At 43.7% G+C, this 14,914-nt stretch overlaps 1 protein-coding gene across 1 annotated transcript in view; it reads right to left on the bottom strand.

The window, feature by feature from the left end:
- The window catches only part of LOC121583004 (aggrecan core protein-like), a 34,986-nt gene extending 20,932 nt beyond the window's left edge, over positions 1–14,054 (bottom strand). Inside the window, 4 exon segments of the mRNA XM_041899213.2 lie at positions 31–322; positions 3,341–3,432; positions 3,680–3,789; positions 13,768–14,054. Of these exon segments, the coding sequence (XP_041755147.2) occupies positions 31–322; positions 3,341–3,432; positions 3,680–3,782 (487 nt within the window). The 5' untranslated portion in view covers positions 3,783–3,789; positions 13,768–14,054.
- Between the last annotated feature and the right edge of the window lie 860 nt (positions 14,055–14,914).

Below are 14,914 nucleotides of genomic sequence, written 5' to 3'. Positions count from 1 at the left end.
CGTAACACTCCCACTACCCTCTGTCCCTACCTTGAACCAGGACGTCCACAGTGTCATGGTTGTCCTCGATGCCGTGCTGTACCTCACATCGGTAGGTGCCAGTGTCGTTGGACCTCAACTCTGTGATCTTGATGCTGGCGTCAGTGGGGGTCTGGGGATAGCCCACCATGTGGACCCGATCCAGATAGTCCTCCTCCACCTTGACCTCTCCGTCCATGGCCACCAGGATGACAGAGACATGCTCCTTGGTGATGCGGCTCCATTTGATGCGGTGGGACAGGGTGGCAATGGTGGGGGCGCCGGGGTCGTGGACGGTGTGGTCCTGGAAGTAGGGTTAAAGTTCAAGTTCAAGTTTATTAGAAAAACATAATTATATTACAATACAATATTAAATGCTCTTTTTACATGTTGATGACCCCTCTGAAATAAAACACATCAAATCACATAATGGTGGAAATACAATGGGGTTTCTTATCATGGAACTTTGTATCACTGTAACTCATCATTGGTCAATTGAACTGCAGTCCTGTCTAACTGAGTTTTCTCCTCACCAGGAATCAAATATGTGAAAACAATATTATGAGAAACATGAAAACAAGTCAAAACAGAGTGGAGGGAGTTAAAACAGTGAAGGGAGTTAAAACAGTGAAGGGAGTTAAAACAGTGAAGGGAGTTAAAACAGTGAAGGGAGTTAAAGCAGTGAAGGGCGTTAAAACAGTGAAGGGAGTTAAAGCAGTGAAGGGCGTTAAAACAGTGAAGGGAGTTAAAACAGTGAAGGGAGTTAAAGCACTGGCGAGAGTTACAGTGGGGGAAAAAAGTATTTAGTCAGCCACCAATTGTGCAAGTTCTCCCACTTAAAAAGATGAGAGAGGCCTGTAACTTTCATCATAGGTACACGTCAACTATGACAGACAAATTGAGGAAAAAAAATCCAGAAAATCACATTGTAGGATTTTTAATGAATTTATTTGCAAATTATGGTGGAAAATAAGTATTTGGTCACCTACAAACAAGCAAGATTTCTGGCTCTCACAGACCTGTAACTTCTTCTTTAAGAGTCTCCTCTGTCCTCCACTCGTTACCTGTATTAATGGCACCTGTTTGAACTTGTTATCAGTATAAAAGACACCTGTCCACAACCTCAAACAGTCACACTCCAAACTCCACTATGGCCAAGACCAAAGAGCTGTCAAAGGACACCAGAAACAAAATTGTAGACCTGCACCAGGCTGGGAAGACTGAATCTGCAATAGGTAAGCAGCTTGGTTTGAAGAAATCAACTGTGGGAGCAATTATTAGGAAATGGAAGACATACAAGACCACTGATAATCTCCCTCAATCTGGGGCTCCACGCAAGATCTCACCCCGTGGGGTCAAAATGATCACAAGAACGGTGAGCAAAAATCCCAGAACCCCACGGGGGGACCTAGTGAATGACCTGCAGAGAGCTGGGACCAAAGTAACAAAGCCTACCATCAGTAACACACTACGCCGCAAGGGACTCAAATCCTGCAGTGCCAGACGTGCCCCCCTGCTTAAGCCAGTACATGTCCAGGCCCGTCTGAAGTTTGCTAGAGTGCATTTGGATGATCCAGAAGAGGATGTCATATGGTAAGATGAAACCAAAATAGAACTTTTTGGTAAAAACTCAACTCGTCGTGTTTGGAGGACAAATAATGCTGAGTTGCATCCAAAGAACACCATACCTACTGTGAAGCATGGGGGTGGAAACATCATGCTTTGGGGCTGTTTTTCTGCAAAGGGACCAGGACGACTGATCCGTGTAAAGGAAAGAATGAATGGGGCCATGTATCGTGAGATTTTGAGTGAAAACCTCCTTCCATCAGCAAGGGCATTGAAGATGAAACGTGGCTGGGTCTTTCAGCATGACAATGATCCCAAACACACCGCCCGGGCAACGAAGGAGTGGCTTCGTAAGAAGCATTTCAAAGTCCTGGAGTGGCCTAGCCAGTCTCCAGATCTCAACCCCATAGAAAATCTTTGGAGGGAGTTGAAAGTCTGTGTTGCCCAGCGACAGCCCCAAAACATCACTGCTCTAGAGGAGATCTGCATGGAGGAATGGGCCAAAATACCAGCAACAGTGTGTGAAAACCTTGTGAAGACTTACAGAAAACGTTTGACCTGTGTCATTGCCAACAAAGGGTATATAACAAAGTATTGAGTAACTTTTGTTATTGACCAAATACTTATTTTCCACCATAATTTGCAAATAAATTCATTAAAAATCCTACAATGTGATTTTCTGGATTTTTTTTTCTCATTTTGTCTGTCATAGTTGACGTGTACCTATGATGAAAATTACAGGCCTCTCTCATCTTTTTAAGTGGGAGAACTTGCACAATTGGTGGCTGACTAAATACTTTTTTTCCCCACTGTAAAACAGTGAAGGGAGTTAAAACAGTGAAGGGAGTTAAAGCAGTGAAGGGAGTGAAAACAGTGAAGGGAGTTAAAACAGTGAAGGGAGTTAAAGCAGTGAAGGGAGTTAAAGCAGTGAAGGGAGTTAAAGCACTGGCGAGAGTTAAAACAGTGAAGGGAGTTAAAACAGTGAAGGGAGTTAAAGCAGTGAAGGGAGTGAAAACAGTGAAGGGAGTTAAAACAGTGAAGGGAGTTAAAACAGTGAAGGGAGTTAAAGCACTGGCGAGAGTTAAAACAGTGAAGGGAGTTAAAACAGTGATGGAAGTTAAAGCAGTGAAGGGAGTTAAAACAGTGATGGAAGTTAAAGCAGTGAAGGGAGTTAAAAAAAGTGAAGGGAGTTAAAGCACTGGCGAGAGTTAAAACAGTGAAGGGAGTTAAAGCACTGGCGAGAGTTAAAACAGTGAAGGGAGTTAAAGCAGTGAAGGGAGTTAAAACAGTGAAGGGAGTTAAAACAGTGAAGGGAGTTAAAACAGTGAAGGGAGTTAAAACAGTGAAGGGAGTTAAAACAGTGAAGGGAGTTAAAACAGTGAAGGGAGTTAAAGCAGTGAAGGGAGTTAAAGCAGTGAAGGGAGTTAAAACAGTGAAGGGAGTTAAAGCAGTGAAGGGAGTTAAAGCAGTGAAGGGAGTTAAAACAGTGAAGGGAGTTAAAACAGTGAAGGGAGTTAAAACAGTGAAGGGAGTTAAAACAGTGAAGGGAGTTAAAACAGTGAAGGGAGTTAAAGCAGTGAAGGGAGTTAAAACAGTGAAGGGAGTTAAAACAGTGAAGGGAGGGTCCCTCAAACAGGAGGTAGTCATGTTGTTTCTTTTAAATAAAAAAATCTAATAATATGATTTGTATTGCTAAATCCAACATCCTTATTTCTCATATCTGTGTAGTATTGATAGTGGCGCCAGGTGGACCTACCTGGAAGTAGCAGGGTAGTACCAAGGTGCTGCCCAGTAGAGGGCGCTGGGGCAGCTCCAGTGGGACACTCACACTCAGTGTGTCCTCAGGGTCTGGAGGGGAAGAGGGCAGAGAGATGGACACACACACACACACACACACACACACACACACACACACACACACACACACACACACACACACACACACACACACAGACAGACAGACAAAGATTAACAAACATACACAGGTAAAGACACAGACACAGTCACACACACACACACAAAGCCATGAAACCACACACAGATAAATATGTCATTTCATATGTAATGTATAACGGGGTGTAATAAGTCCCCTTACCCAGAAAGGAGTGCTCCTCATAGCTGCTGATTTGCTGATAGTTGTTGAATGTTGCTGAGGTGACGCACAGACACACACATAGTAATACAATCCACCTGGTCATAGTTTACCTGAAATCAAAAGAAGAAACACTGACTATGCACCTGAGGTAGTGTTCTGTTACATTGTAGATTAAGGTTAATGTTATACAAAGGCATTGATTGGCCTAAAATCATTCAAATTCATTAAAATACCTTAAAATCAAAGACAGACCAGTTCTGTCTAAGAATGACGACCATTAATGATCACTTCCATACAACCCCTCTGTATCTCTACTGGTCTCTGACTTCTACTAGAACGCCTTTTCAATGTAACTAAAGGCCCTCAGGTTCTGGGTGCCTCAGGTTCTGGCCCCAGTCCAGTCCACTGACTGCATCTATAATATATCATCATAATACAATAGTAATACAGCGCATTCGGAACGTATTCAGACCCCTTCGCTTTTTCCACATTTTGTTACGTTACAGCCTTATTCTAAATGTGATTAAATTGTTTTTTTTCCTCATCAATCTCCACACAATACTCCATAATGCAATTTATTTTTTATTTTTTTAACTACTGAAATATCACATTTACATAAGTATTCAGACACTTTACTCAGTACTTTGTTGAAGCACCTTTGGTAGCGATTACAGCTTCGAGTCTTCTTGGACATGACGCTACAAGTTTGACACATCTGTATTTGGGGAGTTTCTCCCATTCTTCTCTGCAGATCCTCTCAAGCTCTGTCAGGTTGGATGGGGAGTGTCGCTGCACAGCTATTTTAAGGTTTCTCCAGAGATGTTCAATCAGGTTAAAATGCGGGTTCTGGCTGGTCCACTCAAGGCCACTCCTGCGTTGTGTTGGCTGTGGGCTTAGGGTAGTTGTCCTGTTGGAAGGTGAACCTTCGCCCCAGTCTGAGGTCCTGAGCGCTCTGGAGCAGGTTTTCATCAAGGATCTCTCTGTACTTTGATCCGTTCATCTTTCCCTCGATCCTGACTAGTCTCCCAGTCCCTGCCACTGAAAAACATCCCCACAGCATGATGCTGCCACCACCATGCTTCACCGTAGGGATGGTGCCAGGTTTCCTCCAGACGTGACGCTTGGCATTCAGGCCAAAGAGTTCAATCTTGGTTTCATCAGACCAGAGAATCTTGTTTCTCTGGTCTGAGAGTCTTTAGGTGGCTGTCATGTGCCTTTTACTGAGGAGTGGCTTCCGTCTGGCCACTCTACCATAAAGGCCTGATTGGTGGAGTTCTGCAGAGATGGTTGTCCTTCTGGAAGGTTCTCCCATCTCCACAGAGGAACTCTGGAGCTCTGTCAGAGTGACCATCGGGTTCTAGGTCACCTCCCTGACCAATGCCCTTCTCCCTCAGATCGCTCAGTTTGGCCGGGTGGCCAGCTCTTGGAAGAGTCTTCGTGGTTCCAAACTTCTTCCATTTAAGAATGATGGAGGCCACTGTGTTCTTGGGGACCTTCAATGCTGCAGACATTTTTTGGTACCCTTCCCCAGATCTGTGCCTCGACAAAATCCTGTCTCGGAGCTCTACGGACAATTCCTTCGACCTCATGGCTAGGTTTTTGCTCTGACATGCACTGTCAACTGTGGGACCTTATACAGACAGGTGTGTGACTTTCCAAATCATGTCCAATCAATTGAATTTACCACAGGTGGACTCCAATCAAGTTGTAGAAACATCTCAAGGATGATCAATGGAAACAGGATGCACCTGAGCTCAATTTCGAGCCTCATAGCAAAGGGTCTGAATACTTATGTAAATAAGGTATTTCTGTTTTTTATTTTTGTATAAATGTGCAAACATTTCTAAAAACCTGTTTCATTATGGGGTATTGTGTGTAGATTGATGATGATTTTTTTTTTAATCAATTGTAGAATAAGGCTGTAACGTAACAAAATGTGGAAAAAGTAAAGGGGTCTGAACATTTTCCGAATGCACTGTATATGTAATTTAACAGACACTTTTATCGAAAGCGACTTACAGTCATGCGTGCATACATTTTACGTACGGATGTCCCGGGTATCACACACCGACAGCGTCATTGTGCAAAATAGTACGCATCTGGATATGTGTGAAACAGAAGTTCAACATTCAACATACAGTTTGATGCATACATTCGATAAATCCAAGGTATGCACCACACAAAATGCACTGCAACTGCCTCTGCAACTCAATGCTGCAAGGCAAACGCAGCGTTCCATTGGAAATGAATGTACTTCTGGTGCACCAAAACGCAATGATGCTGTCGGTGTGATGGAGGCATAAAACATCAACTTCTAAACCGGAGGGAGGAGGTGGACAGGGAAGAAAGCAGCCAATAGAAATGCTTAGTAACATCCTCAGATATATAGACATGTACTCACACTCATACACTACCTCCCTGTTCTCCCACCATTAACAAACAGCTACTCAGTTATTTTAGAAGTAAATGTTCAGAATTACTGTTATTGCGTTGGATATCGATTCAGTTATTTCTGAGTAACAGCCCCTCCCTCCTCTTTAAGTAAAGACTACAACTTTTCCGTAGAGAGAGAAGGGAGGTTGCTTCTTGCTCAAAATGTCCAATAGCTGACCTGGGTGAATTTCTCAGAGCAGGATCAATGTATTAGCCACGTATAGTAAACTTGAAACAGACATCTGATTATAGATGTTGGAAGGGGGGATAAATGGGGAGGGGAGAGGACAGGCTTATCATAATGGATGGAATGTAATGAATGCAACGGTAGCAAATAAAATATGAGTTTGGTAAACCCAGAGCAGTCATAGTTTTGTCTTTCATGATTTGGACAGTACATAAGTCTGACTAGAATAGCAGTGTGTGTGTGTGTGTGTGGGTTTGTATGTGTGTATGTGTGCGTCGGTGCGTGAGTGCGTATGTGTGCGTGCATGCATGGCTCACCGAGGTTCAGTCCCTCACTGATCTAAGTATATAATGATGCATTTTCTATGTATATTTGTTATTCAGAATATGGTAACGGCTTAGGGCCATTTGGAACAGGTCATCTCAACAATAGCAACCTGAATATATAAAGGTTAAATAACTCAATATAAACCAAATCTAGTGGCAAGCTATGGTAATCTAATCTCTCATGACATCTTTAACAGTAGCTTATTTGGTTCTGGCTGCCGAGATTAATGGTAATGAAATAATCACAGCTGTTCTCTTGATGGGACGTGACCAGTAAATGAGCCATGAGAGTAAGTCTTCATCCCAAATGATACCCTATCCCCTTTATAGTGCACTACCTTTGACCAGGTCCCATAGGGCTCTTGTCAAAAGAAGTGTAGTATATAGGGAATAGGGTGCCATTTGGGATGCAACCTAAGACTCTAACCTAACACTGGGGTCACTATGAGCACCATGCTATTCCCAGACCAGGCCGGATGGTTACACCCACTAACACAGCATGTTTCCCACACTTATCCTAACATAAAAAGAACACAGGGTACCGACTCTATCTATAACGGGTTAGAGGTAGGGCTATATTAGATCTCGGACGATAAACTGAAAATTATCAACACCGACCATACCGATCACTTATCGCAGGCATTTTGCTGATATCGTTCATTACGATAAGTAGCCTATACTAGAGAAATGTGAAGTTTTAAATTAAATAAGTTTGCTAATATGGGTGAATGTTAATGGGACAATTGATGGCTACAACCATCAAACTAGTAGTAGGATAATTTAAACAAACGGTGGTGTACATTAAAGTTATAAATGTTTCGTTTTATTTATCGTTTTCACATCAATTCAGACAATTTATCACCATATGGATTATAGTCCAGCTCTATGCTATATTGTCACACCAGAATAAAGTCATTTTCTGAGCAAAAAGCAAACGCAGTTTCCTTAATGTTCATAGTTTCTGACTACCTGACTGTGATTACCCCCTTGTGTGAAGATACCCATTACATAACAGCATGAAGCCATTTCAGATCTTGTGACCTTAAGTTAATGTTATTTCATCCTTGATCTCCAGTTACAACATTGTGCATATACAAGGTTAATATTGTGTACTAGAATATCCAATATACAATTATTCAGTTATTCCCGTATAGTTCCATAGGTATAAGGGCAACTCAACTTAAAGTGTTAGTCAACTGTCACACTGCTATAAACAACAAACATCAGATCAATACCTCTCCCTTCAACACCCAAGCCTGATTAAGTAATAATACAGTAGACCTGAGCAGGATAGGACGAATCCCAGTACTGGACCACTGTCCTGAGATAACCTCTCAGCAGGACAGGAAGAATCCCAGTACTGGACCACTGTCCTGAGATAACCTCTCAGCAGGACAGGAAGAATCCCAGTACTGGACCACTGTCCTGAGATAACCTCTCAGCAGGACAGGAAGAATCTCAGTACTGGACCACTGTCCTGAGATAACCTCTCAGCAGGACAGGAAGAATCCCAGTACTGGACCACTGTCCTGAGATAACCTCTCAGCAGGACAGGAAGAATCCCAGTACTGGACCACTGTCCTGAGATAACCTCTCAGCAGGACAGGAAGAATCCCAGTACTGGACCACTGTCCTGAGATAACCTCTCAGCAGGACAGGAAGAATCCCAGTACTGGACCACTGTCCTGAGATAACCTCCCAGCAGGACAGGAAGAATCCCAGTACTGGACCACTGTCCTGAGATAACCTCTCAGCAGGACAGGAAGAATCCCAGTACTGGACCACTGTCCTTGGATAACCTCCCAGCAGGACAGGAAGAATCCCAGTACTGGACCACTGTCCTTGGATAACCTCCCAGGAGGACAGGAAGAATCCCAGTACTGGACCACTGTCCTTGGATAACCTCCCAGCAGGACAGGAAGAATCCCAGTACTGGACCACTGTCCTTGGATAACCTCCCAGGAGGACAGGAAGAATCCCAGTACTGGACCACTGTCCTTGGATAACCTCCCAGGAGGACAGCCAAGATTCGTCCAGTCAGGTGGAGAGGGCGCCCACTCTGGCAGAGCCAATGGATTCTGCACGTCCCTGCAAACTCTACTGTGACATGATGATACATGTGGTGTGGAGGAGTTCTAAGAGACAATATGGGTCAGCAGTGTAGGAGGCTGGTATAGCGGTATTGCTGAAAGCTCCAAACCAGATATGGCCCCTGGAGATGAGGGTTCAATCCATTAGTCCACCTCAACCTTTCAGCCTTCTCAACTACTGTATCTCCCTGTCATTGTTTAACATATTGCCGGCTTCCTTGAGTCAGTGTAGTAGGGCATATATGAAGAGAATGGCTGCTCTCAATACAGTCCAACCCCATAAAACCTTAACAAAATCAGACATCTAAAAACCAACCACTAGCAAAGAGTTAACAACTGGTACGTGCCTCGAAAGACATAGCCAACCCTGGAATCAAGGTTCAAAGCTGGCAGCACCAGGGCTTTTCAGCCGAACATGGACTAAAACGTCTTGTTTGGGGGAAAAAAGTGACAGTTCATTAGCTGCCAGGTTATTTGAGAGCCGTGCTAACAGCTAACTCCCACAGTGTGTCCATTGAGCTGGTGTGGTACGGTCTATTCCCGGTGAGGCTGGGGCCCATAAAACGGGGTCTGTTCCCCCTGAAGCTGGTATTATAGGAGCTCTGACAACATTAGGCCCAACATTAGGCCCAATGTAAACACTTGGAGGCCCTTTCCATTCCACGGAGAGACCAGTGGCAGTGTAACACTGCTCACATTCAGATAGAGAGGTTAGCTAGCAGTGTAAGACATGATGGCAGCAGTTAGGGTCCATAGCTAATGGATGTGATGGCTACTGCTGACTAACACACGGATTGGATCAGAGCTCTCATAGTGAATGTAGGATTTGAAAAGTGAGAGGGACACACCTTTTGCAAATCAGCATTGAACAGAAACCACAACAGAGAACATTTTGTCAATTAATTTGGCCTTCGTGCCCATGATAACTGCCTGGACATTGACAAGCATTGGCACAGCAGTGTCCATCATTGGTGAAACTCATGACAGTATTCAAGCTTTGGCATTATCAAGGCAAATCTGCATGTACCAGGCAAGGTTACTTATACTCGTCCCATTATAGGCTCTTTTGCACTGTTACCCGTTTCACACCATCGTGGAAATTTGAACCGTACAGTGCTGGCTCGTTTTCACATTGTTCTGCCCAGCACCATCCCAGCAACTATGATGGATGTTTAACCAGGCTAGCACAGTCTGGCTTGGCTCAGTACGGTTCAGCTCAGTAGTGTGGAACGGGAACAGGGCATAGGCACTATCAGCATGGTATTATGACAGCATTGAATGACAATTTATTTAAATATATTTTTTATTTATTTAACCTTTATTTAACCAGGTAAGCCAGTTGAGAACAAGTTCTCATTTATAACTGCGACCTGGCCAAGATAAAGCAAAGCAGTGCGATAAAAACAACAACACAGAGTTACATATGGGGTAAACAAAACATAAAGTCAAAAATACAACAGAAAATATATATACAGTGTGTGTGAATGTAGTAAATTATGGAGGTAAGGCAATAAATAGGCCATAGTGCAAAATAGTTACAATTTCGTATTAACACTGGAATGATAGATGTGCAAAAGATGATGTGCAAATAGAGATACTGGGGTGCAAATTAGCAAAATAAATAACAATATGGGGATGAGGTAGTTGGATGGGTTAATTACAGATGGGCTGTGTACAGGTGCAGTGATCGGTAAGCTGCTCTGACAACTGACGCCTAAAGTTAGTGAGGGAGATAAGAGTCTCCAGCTTCAGAGATTTTTGAGTTCGTTCCAGTCATTGGCATCAGAGAACTGGAAGGAATGGCGGCCAAAGGAGGTGTTGGCTTTGGGGATGACCAGTGAGATATACCTGCTGGAGCGCAGACTACGGGTGGGTGTTGCTATGGTGACCAGTGAGCTAAGATAAGACAGGGATTTGCCTAGCAGTGATTTATAGATGACCTGGAGCCAGTGGGTTTGGCGACGAATATGTAGTGAGGGCCAGCCAACAAGAGCGTACAGGTCACAATGGTGGGTAGTATATGGGGCTTTGGTGACAAAACGGATGGCACTGTGATAGACTACATCCAATTTGCTGAGTAGAGTGTTGGAGGCTATTTTGTAAATGACATCGCCGAAGTCAAGGATCGGTAGGATAGTCAGTTTTACGAGGGCATGTTTGGCAGCATGAGTGAAGGAGGCTTTGTTGCGAAATAGGAAGCCGATTCTAGATCTAACTTTTGATTGGAGATGCTTAATGTGAGTCTGGAAGGAGAGTTTACAGTCTAACCAGACACCTTGGTATTTGTAGTTGTCCACATACTCTAGGTCAGACGCACCGAGAGTAGTGATTCTAGTCAGGTGGGCGGGTGCAAGCAGCGTTCGGTTGAAGAGCATGCATTTAGTTTTACTAGTGTTTAAGAGCAGTTGAAGGCTACGAAAGGAGTGTTGTATGGCGTTGAAGCTCGTTTGGAGGTTTGTTAACACAGTGTCCAATGAAGGGCCAGATGTATACAAAATGGTGTCGTCCGCATAGAGGTGGATCCGAGCGTCACTAGCAGCAAGAGCAACATCATTGATATACACAGAGAATAGAGTCTGCCCGAGAATTTAACCATGTGGCACCCCCATAGAGACTGCCAGAGGTCCAGACAACAGGCCCTCCAATTTGAAACATTGAACTCTATCTGAGAAGTAGTTGGTGAACCAGGCGAGGCAGTCATTTGAGAAACCAAGGCTATTTAGTCTGCCAATAAGAATGTGGTGGTTGACAGAGTCGAAAGCCTTGGCCAGGTCGATGAAGATGGCTGCGCAGTACTGTCTTTTATCGATCGCGGTTATAATATAATTTAGGACCTTGAGCGTGGCTGAGGTGCACCCATGACCAGCTCGGAAACCGGATTGCATAGCGGAGAAGGTACGGTGGGATTCAAAATGGTCGGTGATCTATTTGTTAACTTGGCTTTCAAAAACTTTCGAAAGGCAGGGCAGGATGGATATAGGTCTGTAACAGTTTGGATCTAGAGTGTCACCCCCTTTGAAGAGGGGGATGACCGCGGCAGCTTTCCAATCTCTGGGGATCTCAGACGTTACGAAAGAGAGGTTGAACAGGCTAGTAATAGGGGTTGCGACAATTTTGGCAGATAATTTTAGAAAGAAAGGGTCCAGATTGTCTAGCCCAGCTGATTTGTAGGGGTCCAGATTTTTCAGCTCTTTCAGAACATCAGCTGTCTGAATTTGTGTAAAGGAGAAGCGGGGGAGGGGGTATGGGCAAGTTGCAGCGGAGGGTGCAGAGCTGGTGGCCGGGATAGTTGTAGCCAGGTGGAAAGCATGGCCAGCCGTAGCAAAATGCTTTTTGAAATTCTCGATTATTGTAGATTTATCGGTGGTGACAGTGTTTCCTAGCCTCAGTGCAGTGGGCAGTTGGGAGGAGGTGCTCTTATTCTCCATGGACTATACAGTGTCCCAAAACTTTTTGGAGTTAGTGCTATAGGATGCACATTTCTGTTTGAAAAAGCTAGCCTTTGCTTTCCTAACTGATTGACATTAGGGTATAGTTGTATGGTTCATGGATTCTTTTTATTTTTCTCCTTTTGTGGTGACAAAATTCAGTATGTTCATATCACATATAATACTATCTCTCATTCAAACTATGTTATACAGACAAATTCATTGATACATCTGGGCTCTTGATTAGGGTTATCAATACTGTCAGTCAAACACCTTAATCATTATGCCAAGAGATCTGAACGTCTGGGACAAAGTCACACACTAGGCATCCAGAAGAGGACAGGACAGTGGACACACCTCGAAGCCTGGTTCCTCTCTAGGTTTCTTCCTAGGTTCCTGCCTTCTAGGGAGTTTTTTTCCTAGCCACTGTGCTTCTGCATCTGCATTGCTTGCTCGTTAGGCTTTTAGGCTGGGTATCTGTAAAGCACTTTGTAATTGTGACAACTGCTGATGTAAAAAGGGCAAGGAGTTGTACTAGGTCAATACACTACCCATTATTTCGGAAAGCGTGTACCAACGCTTCACTCTCGTAAGTCCTTGTGTCCGTACTGATGGGACATGCTTTTGATGGCTGCACCGAGGTGCCATCCCACTTCTGACACCAATGTGGTGAATTCTGGGAGAGCCCTGACTGGGACTCATCCACAGGTTCCTCCGACTGTCAGTCCCAACACCTTAAAAGTTACACTAAGAGGTCCAAACCACTTGACGAGGTCGCTAGCTAGGCTCATTGTTAGGTGGGGCTGAGGTGAGAGAAGCGCACTAGATTAATTGTTCTATCACATTTAGGGGCAGCAGGTAGCCTCGAGGTTAGCATGTTGGGCCATTAACCGAAAGGTTGCTGGTTCGAATACCGGAGCTGACAAAGCGAAAAAAAATTAAAAATCTGTCACTGTGCCCTTGAGAAAGGCACTTAACCCCAATTGCTGCAGGGGTGCTGTACAATGGCAACCCTGGCTGTGACCCCACACTCTGCGGGTGTCTCATGGGGAGTTGGGATATGAAAGAAAATATCCATTACACACTTGTGTATAACAGGACAAATATAAGTACCACCAAATTACTATTATGTTATATCCTTCAAAATAATGGACACCAAGTAAAAGTAGCCAACTTGTTGAATATCTATAGATAGATAGCGTCCTTTAAAACAGGGATTTGGCAGAGAGCTGAGCAAATCTTTCTATGACAAAGCAATACTTATTAGGTTGTCATAATATCCTTAAAAATGTGAATTTAGAACAGATACAACTATTTAAATGTCAAATCTAAATTTACTGATGTCTATGTAGGCTTAAACATTGTTTTTGTTTTCAAATATTAAATAGCCAAGCACACCTATGAATACAGATAGGTCCCGGATGCCATCCTTTACAGATAGCTAAGGTGTAGATTAGTCTACGTAAGGAGGTTGTATTATCGGCACGCGTGACTTGCGCATCATTTTAGGTAGTGTGACGATGATGAATTCTGTTCGTTCGTGGACAATACACTACAGCATAAAGCTAAAGTTTGTAATTTGATAAGCAAGCCCCTGTGAACCAAATAATTACATTTTGCTCACCTGTAGAAATGCAGACTCTCCGCGATCTGTCAGCTCAAAGATAAAAACTGCACCTGCAGAAAAGGTAGATTCTTCAGGTATTTTTATTTCTTTGAGGGACGTTTATTCTCTTATGGAGTTTTCTGTCGTAAATGTCACTTGTCCCGTTGATGGTGGCGTGCGTGAGTTTAAAATCCCAGTGACAGCCCACGAGCTCAGGTAGAGGACGATGGTCCGCGCGCCTGTCAAGAGCGAAAAGAATCCACTTTCACACGGGAAGCAAGTTTAGCTGTCAAAAACCTGGAAAAGGGGGGAGGGGTAGGAGAAAGCAGTGATGTAGTGAGGGAAGGGGAGGATAGAGAAAACCTATTCAAACTTGCTACCTCTTGGCACCAAACTCTCGTGCTTAGTGAAATTAGGTAATGCTTCACATTTACACATCAAAGCACAGCCTGCCTGCAGTGGGTGGGAGCTCAGCCCAATACGGCAGACACAAGTCAAATGATCAGTGGCGATTTTAGCATGTCAATCTTGGTGGGGCAAACGATTATTTATTTTTTAGATGCATGCCAGCAAAGCCACTATACAACACTAAACAATACATTAATTGGACGATAACGGTGACAAACGGTGCCCACAAACTGTTAGGGCATACATAAAGCTGTCCCAACAGCAGTCTCATCAGCAGTCCCAACACCTTACCACTGCTACACCTGGCGGCGCCTTGTCTGGCAGGGAAACAGTTCATTCAGTCTCATTCCGCCTCATTTAAAAACATAGTTGATATGGCTGACTTGCTTCAACAAATGTGGTTTTACTGACAATTGAGATGTACAAACTATGGCATAAGGGGAAGACAAGCGGATAAGAGGCAATCTGTAATTTTGATTAAGACATTAATGAGCGAGCTAGGACGGACGTGGTCAATATAACTATTTGTTCAGCACTTTTGAAATCTACAGCAACAGAATTCAGAACATGGGCCGTTCTTACAGTATTCTCCCTGTACACCAATTCACAACCGTAGGATAAATAAAGGGGGCATATAAGCAGACAATGAAAGCTATTACAATATTCAATGATGACATTTTTCTAAAACACGCTATAGGCTACATGTTCACCACCAAGTCACAACAGTAGGCTAAATTATGAGGGGAAAAGGGACCAA

Source organism: Coregonus clupeaformis, unplaced genomic scaffold (assembly GCF_020615455.1).
Source record: "Coregonus clupeaformis isolate EN_2021a unplaced genomic scaffold, ASM2061545v1 scaf1225, whole genome shotgun sequence".
Classification (NCBI taxonomy): Eukaryota; Metazoa; Chordata; class Actinopteri; order Salmoniformes; family Salmonidae; genus Coregonus; species Coregonus clupeaformis.
Note: the sequence above shows the minus strand (reverse complement) of the source record. Positions and strands in the feature narration are given on the sequence as shown.